Source organism: Lineus longissimus, chromosome 4 (assembly GCF_910592395.1).
Source record: "Lineus longissimus chromosome 4, tnLinLong1.2, whole genome shotgun sequence".
NCBI lineage: Eukaryota > Metazoa > Nemertea > Pilidiophora > Heteronemertea > Lineidae > Lineus > Lineus longissimus.
This window is the reverse complement of record NC_088311.1, coordinates 8670274-8690581: the sequence shown is the minus strand read 5'-3', so window position 1 is coordinate 8690581 and position 20308 is coordinate 8670274. Positions and strand designations below refer to the sequence as shown.

At 41.6% G+C, this 20308-nt stretch overlaps 3 protein-coding genes across 4 annotated transcripts; 1 reads left to right on the top strand and 2 right to left on the bottom strand.

Moving 5' to 3' along the window:
- Positions 1–151: 151 nt before the first annotated feature.
- On the bottom strand, positions 152–2936 carry LOC135485986 (3-hydroxyacyl-thioester dehydratase X-like). Its single transcript, XM_064768425.1, has 5 exons — positions 2671–2936; positions 2237–2382; positions 1705–1947; positions 1115–1300; positions 152–966 (listed from the first exon to the last, which is right to left on the bottom strand). Exons 1-5 carry the CDS (start codon positions 2934–2936, stop codon positions 770–772), a joined length of 1038 nt encoding a protein of 345 aa, XP_064624495.1. The 3' UTR covers positions 152–769.
- Positions 2937–3218: 282 nt separating this feature from the next.
- LOC135485985 (kelch-like protein 21) lies at positions 3219–12186 on the top strand. Of its 2 annotated transcripts, XR_010446663.1 has the most exons (3): positions 3219–3308; positions 4210–9452; positions 9485–12186. XR_010446663.1 is itself a non-coding variant. In XM_064768424.1 (2 exons), exon 2 carries the CDS (start codon positions 4292–4294, stop codon positions 6023–6025), a length of 1734 nt encoding a protein of 577 aa, XP_064624494.1. In that variant the 5' UTR covers positions 3219–3308; positions 4210–4291; the 3' UTR covers positions 6026–12186. The 2 variants fall into 2 exon arrangements, 1 of the variants encoding a protein (XP_064624494.1); XM_064768424.1 differs by having other exon boundaries at positions 4210–12186.
- A 3602-nt stretch (positions 12187–15788) lies between these two features.
- On the bottom strand, positions 15789–18135 carry LOC135486731 (uncharacterized). Its single transcript, XM_064769803.1, has 4 exons — positions 18048–18135; positions 17238–17301; positions 16872–16937; positions 15789–16466 (listed from the first exon to the last, which is right to left on the bottom strand). Exons 1-4 carry the CDS (start codon positions 18098–18100, stop codon positions 16293–16295), a joined length of 357 nt encoding a protein of 118 aa, XP_064625873.1. The 5' UTR covers positions 18101–18135; the 3' UTR covers positions 15789–16292.
- Positions 18136–20308: the final 2173 nt, after the last annotated feature.

Below are 20308 nucleotides of genomic sequence, written 5' to 3'. Positions count from 1 at the left end.
GCAAAACACTGAATTATTCATCTGTACTTTTCCAAATATTGGTGGGGGAAATCCTTACCTGCCTGCATAATCTTGGGACTCCTCCTCAACCTAGTTGACTAATCCTAAGTTCATGCAAGGTCTCCTTACAAAGATAAAAGACGGAAGAAAATTTGGATAAAATTCAAAGGCTGCGAGTTTATTTCTTCCACAACAATACAAAATTTGCATCAACAATTTGCATTAACAATGAGTGCATAGCATTGGCACATCAGGAGCAACAGAAACTGCCCCGAAAATATTCAAATGCGTTAAGAAAAACATAAATTGCACTACTTACTTGGCTCCGTACATTGTACATTTAGGGAAGACTACAAAAACGGACAGCGTCAAATTCCAATCTTGAGTGATTCATTCAAATTCTCATTTTAAATGGCAGCGTCTTTTTTAAACGAATATCAAGATCGCCCAAGAGTTGGATTACAGAGAATAGACTGTGCACTCATACAAATATATATGTATACATCTCAATATATTTAGAATATCTGAACATGGCAACTGCGATTACATGTACACTGCATGTAACTGGACTGCATTGAAATAGGGTGTTTAAGTAAAACTACACCCACTGCTTTGGGACAGCCACTGGGAATATAAAGAATGAACAAGCTCATTCTTCTGCCAGGTCACAAGGTCACAGTGCTACAAGTCCACAAGAAAACGATCAATGGATACCAAGCCTCAGAGAGAAACACCACTCTGTATGTGTACATGTTCTTACTTAGGCAGTCTATCTGGCAACACTTTTAGCTGTATTTGAAATAGAACCAATCACATGTGGTTCTTTCGTATCCTTGTTTTCAACGCGGAAAGTGCATCCATCTTCACTGCTGTCCATCGTATGCTTTACAAGAACGTCACCAGGAATGAATAATGGCCTCTTGAAGAAGGCTTCCACATGGAGTGGGGCACCCAACTGGACAAACCCTGTAACAAGACGATGAGAGACATTCACACAAAACTCTTTTAGAGTAGGTCGTTTTTTCATGTCTGGCAGCGTTTCTGTCCCTGCCCAGAAGACAAGTCCGTAAAGCAGGACGCCATTACTTTCACAATCGGGGTAATAGGCTCTTACCATTTTTATGGAGTTCCGCCAGGGTATGTGCAACAGTCCACATGCCGGGTGCTATAGGCGACTTAAAACCAAAGACTTTGGCAGTCAACTTGTAGAGATGATGAGGGTTATAATCTCCCGACACACGAGCATACTTCACACCAATACCTGGAGGAACTTCAAATGCAATGGTTTCAGGCGAGTCACCTGAAACAGAGAAGACAAATACCTTGAAAGGAGCAGTATCCAATAGGCCTTTTTGTGGTAGGAAGCCAGAGCAAGTATTACTGCCTCAAATGCACTCAGAGCATGGGCATGAAAGGGTCCAAGTAAAGGGCTGTACAACTTGCCATATGTGATTGAACCCAAATAGAGACACAAAATCTTCCATGCATATCAATGCAACTGCAAGGTTTTTCCCGAAAATTCAATAGGATATCAAACGGATATTCTACCAGTAACATTAAACAATCTAAGGACTCTACATGTGTCTTGACTTGTTTATTCATGGTAATCCAACAGCTGAAATTTCCTTAAAACCTCGACCTCAGCCCAGCGAAATCTGGCACACCCGCTTCACACAGCACATCGAGTCCAGTAGTAGTAGTTACCTTCTTCAGCTGTCTCAGGATGTGTTTTCCTCCCTCCACCCTTCTGTGCTGCCTTTGATCTTGAGAGTAGAGTAACAATGCTTTTCACAACACATATTTCGTCTTCATTAAACGTCTCGACCTTAATGTCCACTTCAACACCACGTTCTGTCTCCCGGTATTCTGAAACCTTGGCAGATACGTTGTACGTTCCGACCAAGATGTCTTCATACTGATCCGTCACCTCTCTGATATGGATTAACCCTGCGTGGAATACATGAAATATAGGCAAAAACCAACCAACGAAAATGCTCACTTAGCCATTTAGTCATAAAGTGGGACAGTGGTCAAGTTGTGCTTCTGCACAGTAACAGTCCATCCATATTTTTTTAGTGAAAGGAGTCATTGTCAGAGGGACAGAGAGACACTGCAAATGGCAAATGAAATTTGACATGTATGAGGATCTTCAGGCCCTGATGGTGAAGTTTTGTTGACTTCTCTTCAATCTGACCACTGGGAGACTGGGCAGTGGGTATCATGAATGCATACACACCTAAAGGACTAAGCCTGAACTTGGAAGACGTGACGAGTGTTGTGACAACAGGAATAGAGAAACACTCCATGTAGTAAACTGGTATCTTGCAGGTATGAGGATAACCACATACTGCCTTGTAAAGTCTAAGGTGTCCTACATCAACCCTGAAATAATTAATAAATCCATGAGAATAAGTAATACTCTATGGTAACCGTTGGGGATATTGCACTCTGCTAGTAGTAGTTACCAGAACCTTGAAGTCCCGTGACAACTGAAGATGCAGAGAAGGCAGCTAGGAAGGTGGTATGGTGTTGCCATCTTTACGTGTTAGGCCCGTGTCTTTCGTTCACTGCTGCCGGTTCACACTTATTGAATATGAATGTGGCTCTTGTTCAATGAATGCTTCCAACTGGTACACTACAAAGCTGCACCCTGGCCTAGTAGACAATCACCTGCATTTCCTTGCATAGATCTGCACTGCATGAGCATCTGCATCCCCATCATACAGTTTCCCTTGTTTCATCAACACACCTCTACACAACCCCTTAAAATACAAGGATGATAACCGTGGTCTCTTATCGAAGTCATACAGAAATGTGTCTATGAGGGCTATTGTTCTATACAGATACATAAAAGCTGCCAATAAAAGGATGAATATGATGAAAACTATGTCTAAATAAGATGGAAATCCAACAACATGCAACTCTTTGGAAGCCATGTTTGCTGTCAGTCTAGTGTCGTGCCACGCCCCCTTTCAGCTGGCTCTATTTCCCATAATTTTGCAAAAACTGAACGTAGAAAAAGTTACTTTTGTGAATTTACATGCTCTTCTAGCAGTAATTGATCAGTTCTTAGTTCTTATAATGGGTGACATATTCAGATAACAGGGTATTGGATGATTTATTGTTGTTCCAAAACTGCACACAAGTGGTTAAAAAATGCTGGGGATTCCCACATGCACAAGCATGACGTCATTCCAAAGGAGGTATATTCCCGGACCTTTCAATATGGCGAGTTGTGCGCTGTCGGCTTGTCAGATTTATTCGATAAAACCTTAAATATCAATATAAAAAAGACTTTCTTGCGAAGAGTAAGTATATGTACGCGTCTGTTTAGATACTTTGCATCGTTTGATACACCAACTAATCATATATTCCATTCAAATTTTATAGATTATTCGTGTTCAAATATCTCATAAATTTCTCTGTATTTTGCGGTGGTTTGTATTAGCACGTATGGTGCACGTTCATGCATGCATGCATGTACGTACGCACATACTTATTTGTATTGTCAACTGTTGCAGATTTTGTTTCTTCTTGCATGACTTCACTGACACCACTTATGCTGAATCCAGCGTTGTCTCTGTTGCTCCACAACCAAAGTCAAGTGTTACTGTTATTGTCCTCTGCAGTCAGCACTGTGTGCATGAAGTCTATCCCTCTATATCAATACTCCGACATACTCGCACCGTAACGTCATTTGACCTCTCTGCACCTCACCTCGACCTCACAGATGACAGACGAAGTGACGTGGACATGATCATGATGGAAGTGCTGAGAGTAGGCCTATATATTCTTACTCGTTCTCTCGAGTGTGCTATCCCGTCTCATGCATATGCATATGGTAATAGTTGAATTAAGCCCTCGACCTCACTACACACCAGTCGGAAGAGGCGGTCCGTGTTGAGAGCCACAGTGCACAACAAACCAGCAGCAAACACAACACTGTTTGGTTGCATACCAATCCTATGTTCGTTGTGCCTACAGTATATTTTTGTTTGTTTAGACTCTGAGTCTGATTCTGAATGGCCACTTCAGACTGCCAGGCATTGTCAAATTGCAATAAACCAGATATAGCCATTATATAGCCTGTCATGACATGTGAAAAACATTGGGTTGTTGCTGTCCGCTCCTTGTTGTTCTCACTATGTTAATCATTGCTAACAATAGATTGTGTGGTAAACTAATGCCAATCACCTCTTATCTTTACAGACACAGCAGAAATAAGAGCAACATTGGCCTATCTTCCCGTTGTGAGTAGAGAAGTGAGACTGAGAGAGAGAGACTGGGTAAGATGTCGTACTCCTTGGATAGACGAGGCAGCGAGCCAATCATCGAACAATCAGTGACACTCCAAGTTCCGAACTATGGACATGATATGCTTGGTCGTCTTAACATGTTGCGGACCCATTCAGGTTTCACAGATGCCATTCTTTGCGTGGGGCATGAGGAATTCCCATGTCACCGGAATGTGCTGGCGGTGAGCAGCCCGTACTTCCAGGCCATGTTCTCTTGTGATTTGAAAGAGAAAAATGCGATTAAGATCTGCATCAACGATATCTCACCCTGGACGATGAAGCGTATTATTGACTATGCCTACTGTGGGAAATTAGAGATAACAGTTGAAAACGCACAAGCAATGTTAGCAGCAGCTAGTCTGTTTGAGTATCCGAAAATTGTTGATGCTTGTTGTGATTTCTTAAGGAAACATCTACACTGCTCTAACTGTTTGGGAATCGAACATTTTGCCCACCTACATTCCTGTGAGGTTCTCCGAAAAGATGCTCGCCAGTTTGCACTAGATAATTTCAGTTCTGTTGTTGAGCAAGAAGAGTTCTTGGACCTTCCATTTGACAGACTTGAAACCTATCTTACCAGTGACTTCATTGACGTTAGGTCTGAGAGCATTGTCTATGAATCAATTGTGAAATGGGTGGAAAATGATATTGATCATCGACGGGAGGACTTTCCGGATCTACTGGAGAAAGTACGTCTAACAACTGTAAATGTGAAGTATCTCGATGATGTAATATCACATGATCCTTTGGTACGCAGTAGTGAGAAATGCAAACAGCTCATCGAGGATGCAAAAAAATTCCATGAGACAGTCACAGACCGAGTTGGACAGCGTCGCCGTAGCATGCAGTGTTTACCACGACCTTCCACTGTGGCTAAGAAGGTCATGGTGCTGATAGGGGGGTTAAATACCTACATGCTGCAGTCAGTTGAAATGTACGAACCATCAAAAGACAAATGGAGCTTCCTACCCGATATTCCACAAAGTATCTCATGGTTTAGCGCGACGGCACTGAGGAATAATATCCACGTGACGGGCGGCATTGTAGATGGTCATATTATGTCAACCCACTGGGTGTTTGATTCTTCTAATAGGACTTGGAATGAGGGTACACCAATGTTAAACCCTCGTGCGCGACACTCCTCTGCTTGCCTAAAGGACAAACTCTACATCATTGGAGGTATAAACCTCGTTGAGAAGATCATATCCGTGGAGAGCATTGAGTGCTATGACCTGAAGACCAATCAGTGGACATTCGCCGGACAATGTCCGTTTCCACGCAAACAGTCCCACGTTGTACCTTTCAACAGCACACTCATCGAGCTGGGTGGCCTACAGGGTGACGTCAAGGTTAAAACCATTGAGAGTTACCTATGCACGGACACTTCCATACGCTACTCAGGTGAAAAGTTTGTTCTGCCCGATCCGATACAGTACTCACAAATTGTTGTGCTTGACAGCATATTCTACATAATCTGGGAAGATTCGAAGATGGTGATCTCATTGAATCCGGAAAAACGAACCTTCCGACGCCTTCCGGATATGCAGTACCAGCACATTCATAGTGGTGCCGTCGTTTTGAACGACAAGATCTACATTTCTGGCGGATTAATCGATTCCAAGCCGACACGAATTGTAGAGGTGTATGACCCTGAGTTGGATCAGTGGAGCATTGGGAAGTCTATCAGGAATGCAAGAGCCTGTCATGGTGCTGTAACCATTTGTATGTAAACCAAGCCAATTGTGATCCCTTTTTACCCAAGTGAAATTGTCAGTGCGAATGTCAGTGGGTGTTGTGTTCTAACCGTACCTCTTTATAAGGGAACTTTAAGGAGGAGCTTGTGGGTCAAATTGGTCGTCTTCGGGCTGTTAACCTTCTCTTGGTCATGTTTCATTCAGTATACATGTAAAGTGTATCCCTCGCACAACCCTATGGACGATTTTGTGTAACTTTAAAATCTGACCTACCCTGCTCCTACTTATAGACTGACTCCCTTTAAAACAGGTTCAACAGCCAAGCTCAATGGCAGGGGTTGAAACAGGCTTTTGAAGTGGATTGGCAGTTCAGCGTATTGATATTGACGATGATTGATGGCAATCTAAAAATGTTTTAGAAAAAAGGTAACGCTGAAACCATCTGTGTTATGCTTTCATACCGATGTAGCCAAAAATGGATTGTGGTTTGCTGTCTACAGCTAGATGCTTCATCTCATTTCAACCCTTGCCTTTGGACTGAAGTTGGGAAATCATTCAAGTTGTGTGGTTGTTGTATTATTTTCACAGGATATGTTGTATCAAGTTCAAATGGGCTGTCTTGTTTTGTTGCATGTACATGTGTGTGTGCAGTAAGTTGTCTTGTCATGTGTTAAAATGCATGTGATGTATCATTATGAACCGTGCATACTCCAGTTTCATACATATAGGACAGCCTTATTTTATTCAGGACATGACTGCCTTCAGGCATGGGGCATTAAGTAATGACCATCAAACAACTTACATTGTAGCAGTCGACACAAATGGTGGAAGAGCTCTCTGATTGAAAATACAGGCACAGTCTTAGTTCAGTGAAACTAGAGTTTGCACACTCAGTTTGTTACCACATTGAAGAGGCTGGACCAGACTCAGTCAATCTCCATGGGCAGGGAATAGATAAACAGGAGGCGTAAACAAACAAATCATCCTTTACTTCTACTGGTTGCATCCAATGACTTCTCTCTCTGTCACACATTCCTGTAGCGTTGAATGAAAAACGGGGCCTTTCATAGATTGACATGTCTGTCTTCCTTTTTGTGTTGTATTTTCGATTGAAAATCCATTCATACCAGCTGCAGCACCAATACCATCTCGATTATCAGTACAATAGTGCAAGAAAAGAACATTGCGTGGACATGAGATGAACCCAACTTTTTTGTGGTGTCCAGGATGAGCTGCAAGATAATTTCTTCCTTTTAAAAAATGCTTCGTTCAGGTCCGGTCTGCATAATAAATATACATGTAGATCTCGCCATCTTTTTATATTTCATGTATTGTTTTCCAAGACCTGCTTGAATGTACAATGTAACTTCTGAAACCAATCTGTATTGTTGTAAACGAGGAACTCTGTAAATTTGAGTCGAGACAAGACTGACCGCTGAGACAATCACTTCATCACCAGTGGTGCTGGTATGAGGAAGTTGTTTTTTTAATCGTTTATTTGTCATGGTTCTGTGGCCACAAGCTTTTGCTTCTAGTTATTGTATAAACATGTTGGCATGGGTTTTGTATTTTACAGCTATGATCTTTACATGACATAAAGTCACACTCAACCTCCAGCATGTCATTTAGATACTGTAAACCCTCTGTACTCATCTCATAGCAAAAATTTGTAAAGAACATATTTGTTCCTACATGGGTGGTATAATATATTGTACTTATTTTTTGCATAATATCTTTTAAAATGTCCAGTGCACAGATCTTTAGTTAGGCTTTAATTTAAATGACAACGTCTTGACCATATGAGTAAAACATTAAAATGAAATGTTTGACATCTGGAGATCTATGGTCAACAAGTTCATACGCAGCCATTTTTTTTTCTTTTATGCCTTTGTATCAAACTGCTCTGGGCATGTCGCTTGAAATAGCATGCTACAATGCTTGCATGATTGATTCGCTAAAGTCCACAGTGTGGGTATTGATATTGTGGCCACGGGACTCCTGCTTTGATTTTGTTTGTCCGCTAGAATTCAACTTGTACCTAAAAATGTGCTCTGCGTGTACCCGAGTAGTTTTATTCATGTAAAAAATCTGCTTATTATCAGCGTTCTCAACTCAATTTTCTTTTGGTCGGGTGGTAAGCTTATATTTCTATGAGGTTGAAAAATTCCTGAATTTAGTGGTCTGGTGGTAAAAAATATCTTTGGGCTGGTGGTCTTTTACATTTTTTTTAGAAAAACCATTTCATTTTCATCGATTATACTGGTCTAGTTGGTACTGTTTAACATGTTCTGGTGGTAACTGTAAAATTTGATTCCCACTGCCCAAAAACTGGGCAGCGACCACTGGATTGTGATAGTTTTAAAAAAATCTGAAGGAGGACTCCAAAAAGCGCATGCTAAATATAGTAACTAAAAGATTAGATATCCAATGGTACAAATGTGATTTTCCTTTATTTTCCCTGAACCTAAAATAGTGAGTTAGCATTTGTTTTCCTTTACCACTGTATAAATCTGCTTATATCATGCTAAAGGCCCAATTGTGAAATACACCATCAAGTAAAAAACGTGTTCCAATATTCAGATTATTATTTTTCATGGTTTTTGCGCAGTTGTGGGCATTTTGCAATGTTCCATGTTATTTTTACTACCGCCTGGTACCAGTAAGAGTAAACAACAAACGGTTGTTTGTCACAACATTTCCAACAACACACACTTGCAATGTGTGTGGTGTGATAAACTGTACAATCAAGACAATAGCCTCGAAAAAATTCACGTTCAAACTTTTCTACCAAATCCAAGATTTCTTTTTACACCCACAACGATTCTTGTGTGTACTCAGGTGTACCTTGGAATGCTGATATGTGTACCTAAGACATAAAATACAATAATGAAAAAGCCTAAAGCTGTATCAAAAGAAGAACCTTCCATCAAGACATCTTGCATTGTACAATGTATCGTGCATGTAACATCAAAGGCTTTTTTCACAAATAAAATCCAAGCTGAATTAACAATTGATCCCATCATTCATGCTCCACGAAGCTAGGCTTTTATCTCCATTGTCCTGTTTGTAATATCTAGGCCTATTTATGTCCAGGGGAAAATGGTTTATGATGAGATAAACCCCTGGAGGTGTAAATATTCTACATTTAGACCTGTTCTGCAGTCTTCTATAAAGGTGATCACACAAAACCTCTTTGTGGGATGGGATTAGAAGCAAATTTATGTCCTTGTTTACGCTGTGGTAAGAATGTGACCAAATGCATAGATTAATGATTTTTAAAAAGAATGCTTCAGGCCTGTCCAAACAGTGATACTTTTGATAACATGTTTTCAATGCATTGAATATTGTTGTACTGGTAATGTGGTAAGTCTCCTTGGGACATGTACGTGTAGCTTACATGTACCATTTCTATATAAGATGTGGAGTATATTTCAAAACCAGCATGCGAGACTTGAAAGAATAGGCATGGTGTTTTCCGAGTGAATCGCAAAATAGAGAGGTTAAGATTTTGATCCAAGAACAAGATGGCATTTTGCTGATGAACATCGCATCGCTCGTTCTCGGATCAAAATCTTCTCGAATATGTTATATCCGACTTCCCAACTTTGTCAGTGTTAATTACTTGGTATACTGACATCTATTATTGGAATATTCTGCGGGAACCCAATTCATAATTACCCAAAGTGGTTTTACCGGTACATGATTGACAGGAGTTGGTGTTATTTTTCTGCTTCATATTCTCACTCGGCTTTAGAATGACCACAGCAATTTGTGACTGCTGTCTAGCCGATAAACATGATATATTTCTTGCCTCATTTCATGCATGGCTGCCCAGATTGGATGGTATAGGTCATAGACTAAGCTATTAGGCCAGTGATTTGAAGTATGATCGATCATTGTGTGTTTCGTTGATCTGTTTGGCTACTATCAGAATGTACTTGGTAAACTGAAACCACATCTGTGTAACTGCACATGATGTGGCTGAAACCACATCTGTGTAACTGCATATGATGTGGCTGAAACTACATCTGTGTAACTGCACATGATGTGGCAGTTTTAAGAAACTAAGGCCAGATAGAAAAGGGGTGATAATTAGATGATCTTGTTTTTTGACTGACGTCATCAGACTTCATCGCTTTACCAGAAGTTTAGAGGTTTTGTGATAATTGTGTTGTAGCCATTAAGACTAGAGGGGTCATACAAAATATACATTGACAGTTGCATTTTTGACCAACCCTTTTAATATTCTGTCTGTCTTAATTTTAGTGTGAGTATGTGTGTACTGCTCTATTTGAATAGTGTGTTTATGTTTTGATACTAGCGATTCTGTGATTTGATTTGATTTATTTATAATACATGTAGTTGGTCATGTTGGTCACATAGGGAACTTATTTTTCTGCACTTGTTGATGTACTTTTACAGCGTGGACTTTTAAAAAGTTGTAATATTTTGTAGTACAGGCGCTTTAAGTGAGTTTTTGAGCTATTGTAAATGATTTTGAGGTTTTTTAGCCTGCACCATGAAATCTGCACCCTCTGGAGGTTTTTTCAGAGAAATGAAAAACCATTTTTCAGAGAAATGACTTACCCCAAGAGGTATTTTAGCTTGTAAAGAAATTTTATTTCCCTGAAAGACCTATTGGCAGTGCATATTTGTGTTGGCTAAAAAACCTGAATGCTTTTCAAAGGCTCAAAAACCCTTCTTGCAAGAGTGTGGGCCCCTGGGTGTGGGCTCTCCATTTAATGTGAAGCCAACCTTGGATAAATCTATCCTCTCACTTTTTCCTTTGTCCATAATGTTCTTATATCAATAACAGAAGCATCTTTATCTTTGTGCTTTTCTTCCCATATCTATTCCTCTTGACCACAGCAGCGCGATCCCTGGCTGTTGATATGAAGCCCTGGATTTATCCTGTCACCTCGCTAGTGACCATTGTCGTGCACATCAGCCAATCGAAGCGAAGTGATAATTGCAAATAGAGGTAGCCATGGAGAGGCCAGTCAAGGCGTAAACTACTTGGCTGCGATCACATTTAACCCCTTACGTGGTTTTCGACCTTGGTCGTTTAAAGGCAGTATGACAACCACATCCTGACTCTCATGTGTTTGCGTCACCACTATCGAGCTCCACGAAGTGAGTGATTTAGCGATCTCAAAACATTGCGGGTCAAGATGTGGTAACCATGGTGAGAACTAAAACTTTAGTAATTTCTTTCTTGGTTGGGATTGACTTTACAATGTTATAGGCAATGGCATTTGGCATCATTGTGGACAAGGGGGTATCTTGACAAACAGGCAATTTAAAGATAGCATGCCTTTGGGACCGTTGCCACCAGTAAATTGGGATTTGAGTTTCGTCAATATAACCACAAAAGTTGGATTCCTTTGGTATCTGAAACACCTCTGAGATGATCATTGTGTGGGGGGGGGGGGGGGCCTATGCATGGGAGCGGAGGGGGTTCCAATGATAATGGCATAGTTTTAGTTCAAAATTTAGCCTTATGTTCTGTTTGCAAATGTGTTTCCTCTCAAGATGTTCTTAGCCGTGTTTAAAGGTTGTGTTTTCAAGATTGGGTTGTTGTCATTGTTATAGAAAAAGAGAGTGTTTTATAGTAAAGTATGATTTTGGAAGCCCAGTTGCACCAATTCTTAAAGTGGTATCAGTCATGTTTTAGATCAAAAATATGCATTGGGGTGTGCTCATTGTTTTGCTGTTGTGGATTTATCATGTAAAATTGGCTTGTCATTTTGGCAAAAATGAAGCTAGCAGTCCAGTTCAAACTAGAGAAAAAGTGTTTTTCGCTTATTTGTGGCTTTTGAAGATGGTAGTAAAAGACAGCCCAAGGGGTTCTAAAGATCTTACCATACAGGGTGAGTCAATAAAAAGCTAATCCGAAATTAGAGGGTTGATTTGTCCACTGGATAATTATTTTGGCTATAATAATGTAAAGGATTTTTTTCTTATTTCCCAATTAGGCTGGATCATTGAGCTTTGGATCAGATTGATTGTATCACAATATTGGCACAGCCACGGACCAAGTTACAGTCTGAACTGTACCATACCATCAGATGACTGTAGTTTTCCACACTTGTTGTGCGATGGATATTGTTTGTAAATAGTGCAATTCTAATATTGTATTCTTGTCATGTTGAAGAGATGAATATTTTCTGTTTTGTAGGTGTTTATAGTTTGATGAATAAAATCATTCAAAACCGATATTTTGTTGAAATATATTGTTATGCCAACATTTCCATGAGCGTGTACTATGTGATTATCATGAGGTTCCAGGTTTCGTTTAGGGGAGTTGGCCTCCTCATAGGATAGGGTAATAGAAAAGCAGCGTACAAGAAGGCATGCAGCAGAACCACCCGGACCATGACAGACAGAAGAGCTATCATCAGCTAACAAGGGCTGAACAATCTTTCAATACGGACCAATGACAACGACCCACGTGCTATAGGACTGCCCTCTGCACAAAACCAACAGGCAAGAAGTCTGGCCAAGTGGTGTAACATGCAGGATCACTTGTATGGAGACTGAGTGGGATTTCGGAGGACGACTGAGCACATCCGACGAACAGGATTGAGTGTATGAGCTGAACGCCAAGAAGAAGTACATCATTTATCACGATTTTATGTATGTTTCTCACCATCAGAAGATTAGATTTGCCCCTTCCCACTTCGGACGCCGGCGGGGACTTAACCCCCTCACTCTCAAATGTTGGGTTCTTTGAAGATGCATTTGTCATCGTAATGGCGGAAAAGAAATTATCATGCTCTTCAAGTTGAGATTCCCTTTTCGCTTTCATCTCGTGGGCTGTAGAGAATATCATCATAGACAAACAGTGCGTGGGACAAACATCAAAGATAAACAAAAATACATCAAATCTACGACATCGGGATAAACCGGTATAATCTGTTCGGCTTAACGGTCCTCGATGTTATAAACCTACTCTTGATTCCGCAGGAGATGGTACCTTGGCAACAAAAGCCTTGGCAACCAAGCAAGCTTTATCATGAAAGAACGTCGTCTTTTTTATCGCAGCACCTCTTAATAATAGCTCTGTATAGGAGCTTCATATTTGTAACTCTGTAATGATGAAGTGAGAAGCTCTTCAGCGCTACTAGATATAGTGACATTTTGTTGATGTCATCCAAGATTCGAGTCGCACGCATCCCGCCCACGGCTCTTATATTCCTTGTTGTGCATCCTGAGCAAGTCGGAGGTTAAAGTTTGCTTCTCCTTGCCAGTTTGTGTGCAAGGCCGGAGAAACGAACATTAGCCCCTGATTTCCTCAGGTTGAAAGTAAGTCCGTGGTGCAGGGCCTCGGTACAGTAACATTTAGGTTACATTGTATACAGTCATGTTCCTCTGTAACCTAATAGTGGTGTTGCATGGTAACCTCGGCGCATTATATATTGTCAGACTCCCGAGACAGTCCATTCGTCAATCGATTGATAAACTGCCTCCAAAGGAAGGACGATGTTGGAAACAGTTGTATCCGGGCGCGCGTTTGTACCGCTTGATACCTAATGGTACATATAGCTACAAAAGTTCCTATAGTTGTACCCGGGCGTTTGTACCGCGTTACCATATGGTACACGAAGATACAAAAGTTCCTTATAGTTGTACCTGGCAGTTTTTACTGCTTTATTACATGAAGGTACAAACGTTTTATTGGTGTACAGGGCGTTTGTACCGCTTTACCTTATGGTACATGAAGCGTCAAAAGTTCCTCATAATCTGGACGATGCCATCAAGATGGCTATGCTTAATTTTAAACGTGATGCCGTACGATTGACGTGGAATGTCTTTATCTATAAGGATACCGTATATATCAAGTTAATCTGCTTCATCAGATTTCAATAGCAGAAGCCCGAGAATCGTGTTCCAAAGTAGGCTTTTACTGTATTATCTGATTATGCTCACCGTTGAAATGAAGCAAGTGTTGTTCGATCACATGAAGAGCCTGGGGCACTCTCAGACGGATGAACCCCGCTAACGACTCAGCAGAGAAGGACACGAAATACGTTGTATAATTGCAATTCGGGGCGGGTCAATAACATTTTGACTGGACGACTTCAGAAGAGCTCTGAAGTTGCAAAGCTTTTTTTAAAACTGAATTGACAAATTTAAATTCGTACTTGTCATTGATTAATGTGTCTTGGGCGACGAATGAACAGAGACCTTAGATATGTGAAAGGTCTGTGTTGAAAACTGTCCACGAACCCTCCCGCGTCACGGACGATGGACCAGCATGTTCTCATGACAACCAGCTTAGTGCACGGCGTTTGATCCTCTGCATCATTTAGTCCAAGTATTAAACCTTTTTTCCCTGGAAGGAAAGAAAACGTTTTCTCTGCTCCCTCTGTCATTGTTTCTCTAGCTGTATATATCGTATCAGGGTATCTATGGTATGGAAATACTGAAACGCGGGGAACTACCAAAAAGAACCCAACCAAAAACGTTTCGATCACCAGGTGTGGGCGGGGATACGGAATTGCGCTCATGCGCGGTTCTTAAAGCTTGAATCCCGCGCGTGAGCATGGAATGGCCTCTCGACAACCAAGACTTTTTGCATCTCATCAAAATTTGTACTTTGATTTATACCCCGGCTTCGTTTAAAGGGAGATTTGACCATGAGGTACATGATGAGGGAATGGCGGCTATACCCGCTTATAAGTTGGCTAGAATTATAAGCTCCTATATCAGCTGTTCATCGTCGTCCTGGATCCTTCCTTCGTGGATGGGAGGAGGCCGGTCCACTGCGTCCGGAGTGTAGCAACATGTGGAACAGATCTGTCTGTTAATTGAGAGAGAGTCGATCCATTCATTGGTGGTGAAGACCTACATGTATTTGTTTGTGACGGCTATCTCCAGTCGTTGGGAACGAAAGAAGGATGAAGGGACCGCTGATGTAATCTTGGAATAGGTTAAATTCTAGGGGCTATTGGCATAAATGCGAATGTTGTGTTTCTTATCAACTGTTGGTTAAAGGAGAGCATTGGAGAGGGAATTCAATACATTTCCTGACGCTTATCCGTAGATTCCGGTTTTAAATTTGGGTGAAAAAAGGAACACTTTTGAAGGACTGCATTGTTGCTGGATGTCATTTGAACCGCTGCTAAAGCACAGAATACAAATTCTTCTTCTTACTACTTTTATATCATCAAATATTTATTGTACTTTCGGTGAATGTATGGTATTACCGCGAAATAACCTTCACAGTTTAGGCGGAGCTATGTTATCGCCCTATCGATAATCAACAACCATCTTACTTCATTGTCAACCAGGAAAATTTCTTTCCAAACCTCATACTTGCCTAACCAGGGAAATTGATCTCAAAATAAAAGCGGCATATTATTCTCGTCGCTAACAAGCCGCATTAAGGTCTAATCTGGTGCTATTTTCTCGTTGATGGGCCGCGCATATCGATCATCCGGGCAATTAGCCTCCAAGAGAAATAGATCGCTAGATATTGGTTTGGCGGTAACGCCGCCAGTTTATAGCAGATGAACCTTGGCGAACCGACCCGCCAACAGGAGGTATATTTATTAAAGGGAATCCAGAAGTATTAAGGTAGCAGGAAGGGTTGGGCGTTTGTGGTTTCTGAGTCTGAGGGGGTTGGTGTCTGTTGACTGTGCTTTAAGAGAGACTAGGCATGGCGCCAGTCTCTCTTAAAGCACAGTCAACAGGCATTTGGTCTCAGTATTTGGGTTTTGATTGCCATGACTGTACCCCTGTAAAAGTCAGAGGAGGAGAAGTTTGGAATGATGAAAGCATTGAAGAAGAAGAAATGTTATTATTGAGGAAAGCAAAATTTATTATGAGACTAGAAGGCAGTGTCCTGATTTGATTATTTTGAAAATGGCGGTCTGAACACATTAAAAGGTGGAACATGGCATTTTATCGACTTTGAAGTGTTCTGCAGTTAAAGGGAGACTATAGGCAGCAGCTAGGTAGGCAAGATAAAGTCATACAAATTTGCCAATAGGGGTCAGTCATATCTCTAGGCATGGCGCCAGTCTCTCTTAAAGCACAGTCAACAGGCATTTGGTCTTAGTATTTGGGTAAGTACAGAATCAAGGCAGCTCAGAGAGCAATGATTGAACGATGCTGTTGACAAGTCCAAGGATACTGCATCAGTCACGACCAACTTCTCATCAGAAAGCGTCACCACCAGCATATTCAATGTTCAGTTCCAACCTGTACCAGTCCAATGCATGCCTGTCATGGTCAGCAGTGGTCAGCTTAGCGCGATATGGAACATTCTTCCGAAACTCAAGCGAGGGAAGTCTGCTCATTAGCCTATCTCGCGCACTGCTCCTTCTTGTGAAACATCGTAGTGAAATCGTGGTACAGTGGGGCGTCCTCGAGGATTGCAGCTGGTCGGACAGACGTGAGGTGGAATGTGGGCGGCTGCACTTCTTTGTTGATGTGCGATGGCAGATAGCACAGTTGTTGCGTTGCATGACAGCTGAAAGTGAATGTGATATCATAGAACTGAGGCGTTTGCAATGAGACTATAGGTGAAGTAGAAGCAAGGAGTGAAATGGGCCATCTTCCAGTGACTAATATACAGAGTAAGGGCACTGGGTGTTGTTAGATTCAGCATTGAATGTATTCCTCGTACAAGCGTGAATAGTGTGGACATACAGTGAGAGGTGAGAGACCCCTATTGACTACTTCTTGTAACTTTATCTTGGATATTATATTAGTATTGAACTTCTAGCCATGGAATATGAAGAAATTGAAGTTGTTGGCATGGAATATGAAAAATTATTCAACGGTGAAAGACATTATTCCATGAGGCTTTGCCGTGATCGCAAAGGACGCGACGCGATTGGTTCACATGCTAATGAGGTATGAAAATGATAATTACCTCTATAATGCTACTTGGATAGCGACTGTGTCGTTGATTGCAACAGTGGTCGATGTCAATGTGTGCCTGTAATGTCAATGAAGTATGATGAGGTGATGACGATAGTGCAATTATTAAATATTGGCAAGAGATCATACTACAACATAGGTCTTGTTTTTGACAGATGACTGTGCGACATTCCCATTGGGTCTTGTTAGAGTCAGCGCTGCATGTATTCCTTGTACAAGCTTGAATAGTTGTGACGGACTTTGAGGGGTAAGAGACCCCTATCGGCTACTTCGTCTAACTTTATCCTGCCTACCTAGCTGCTAGCAATAGTGCCCCTTTATCAAGAGTGAAACCCACTGTGCGGGGCTAAGAAATTACCTTTATAATCCTAGTTGGATAACCACTGTGTAGATGATTTGAAGAGTGCTCTGTGGATGTGTGCCTGTAATGTCAATGAAAGTATCATGAGGTGATGACGATAGTGGAATGACGAAATATTGGAAAGAGATCTATTCCTAGAAGAACATATGTCCTGTTTTGACTAGGTGGTGCATTTTAGAATCAGCAGTGAGCACGGTGTCGAAAGTATTGTTATAGGGCCTTCCCTAGGCCCATGGGGTTAAATTTACAATCCACGATTGAAAAGACGTAGTTTGATCGCATTCAACTATAAATCCATTGAACAGTTGTAAACACAAGTGAAATAGACCAAAACAAGTGATTTTGGGGCTTTGGTTTAGACGCATGCGCCACATGCGCCATGCGGGCTAAACGGTTCATGTGAACTTGTTGACATCTACATGATCTAGTGCTGTTATTGGTCATGGTACATGGTAGGCCTAATCATCATGGCTATATGTTTCAGAAAAAGCTCGGAGTAAAATGAACAGCCGATGAATAATGACGTTGTTCATGTTTACCATGTTTACTAGCACATAGCCATAGGGTATGCACTGGCCAGTGCACTTTCTGCACGTCGTCACGGTCATGTACGTGATACATTGCATATTTTGTTTTTTGAATGCGCATGCTTTTTAGGCAAAATCACTTGTACCAACACTAATGAATAATGTCTTCTTATCCCTATGACTCCATACACAGTGAGGGCATTGTCCCATTCCCATCAAATGGTAACTTATTGTACCGTATGGGCGGTATTAGGGTGGAAGTTGGGGAGCAGATACCTACCGTTGCACGCCTGTCATAATCAGCAGTGATGAGCTTAGCGCGATATGGAACATTCTTCAGAAACTCAAGCGAGGGAAGTCTGCTCATTAGCATATCTCGCGCACTGCTCCTTCTTGTGAAACATCGTAGTGAAATCGTAATGGAAAACGTCTGGCTTTGCGCCAGACGTTGAGACTAATAAGTGAAGAACTAATAGGTAAAGAACTTCTACTTGCGCGAGACTGCTCTGATAAAATTATCATTGCAGAGACTACGATGACGTACACATATATTTTTTGCAATCAAAAATGCCCTCAAAAGACGACATGGAATGATTATTTTATTGATATTTCCTACTATATACCTTCCAATTATCACTTTATACAAATAGATCGGCGTTAGGTCGCATGCTTTTCTTTCCTGGTGACACTATAAAGCAAAATAGTTGCAACCCCGTAAATGCGCTATAAGTCCAATAATAAGTGACGGTGACCCGTTATAAATGTTTCGCCAGCTTCGCTTTTTTGCCGCTACGCGGCGCGTTGGGCCCTAGCGTCTAGGCAACAGCTAGGTAGGCAAAATAAAGTTACACGAAGTCGCCAATAGGGGTCTCTCCCATCTCACAGTATAACCTTAAAGAGCTGGTCGTGACACTGCCTGGGCCCCTGTGCTAATAGCTACGGCTGAAACTCCCCGATCTAGCAATCCACCGCGTATAGTATCTCGGGGAGTTTTGAGGGGCTCCGGGTTGTCGCCCGAATTGGCGACAGTTCGCCCGGAGTTCGGGGATCCTAGCCTCGCTGTCGACATCAGATCCAGATCGAACTCGATCAAGCCACGGATGAGTGATCAAGCGATGGATCGGTGGTGGGTATGGAAAACATTCAAGTTATCTCTATTGTCCGATAGTATCCAATAGTGGATGTAATGGAAATTGAATTTAATGTCACTATGGCACTAATAAAATGTGGTTCCAGGTCTCTCTTATACTGCAACGAGTCAATTTCAGATTTCGAATTAATACCCCCAGGCTTTTGTCGTCAATTATACCGGTTGCATTGTCTTCCTTTCCAGAAATTAAATCAGGAGAATTCGTTTAAACCGCGATTTCACATAAAACACCGAAAGTGATAGCACGGAAACATTTGAGGGAATATGAAGTCATTAAAATTTTCTTTTCATTGCCTTTCACCAGCAGATGATGTGGTGAGGAAGCACAAAGATTATAACGAGGGGCTCGGGGCGGTTCTATCACTTCCAGATGACAGATAAGGCAGCGAAGATGGTGAGCAGCGGGAGCGGCTGTCCAAGGCGCGGAGGAAGTATTTGCATTTTTGAAGAGAAAGACCAAAAGGACCATCATTTATATGGCAAAGTTAGCATTTGCTTCATAGTGTACTGTTGACATCAAACCCAAACAGAAGCAAACTCTGCGTTTGGTGATGTTTGCAAACAAAATGTCTGGAGAGGTTTTGCTTAAAAACTCAGTGAAACACTTCCCAATGGACTGAGATCCCGGAAGTGTTTCACTGAGTTCTCCACCCTGAAGAAATAAAAGAGCTAAGATACCGTCAAGGATTGCGGCCATGGACGCCGAGCTCACATAAAATTCAAGACGAAAAAAAGCCATCACGGGGATCTTGTGATCTGCTGTGAGCTGTCGCAGTCGTCTTTTTTCACAATTTTCTCTCTTTTGGCTAGAGCCCCCGTTGGGCCTTGATAGATTTGCATCCCGATGAGCACGATCTTGTGAAAACATTATATAGGAGATTTCAGCTGAAGATACATCCCCCAGACATGCCAGAACATGCAGACAAAATCTCACTGCGCGGGGGCTGCCAGAGCGCGGATTGAGACGCTGCATGAGAAATTGACAACGAAGCGATACATTGATGGTATTGATTTTCCTTCAGTGCCTGGATGCGATGAAAGTAAGATTACCAGGCTGGGTCACGTGATCAGGGCACGGTCATTAGGCTGATTATCTAGACGACTGTTTCGGTGATTTTTTTGTGTCAAATGAATTCTTATCCTTTTAGTTTTTTGCCTCGTTTTCCTAGACTCCTGTGCATGTTGCAGTCCAAAGTCATCCTTAAAATAGTCCTACTACGGTGAGGGTGGGGGACGAGACCGATCCACTACGTCAGGAGTGTAATACGTTTGCCTGGGCTATGGCTTAGCGCCCTGATTTTCTCGAGACATTGGATTGGATTGCGATGCAAATATCGGGGCAAGCAGCCTCCCGATATAGATGAGCATAATCGACAGGCCGATTATTTATT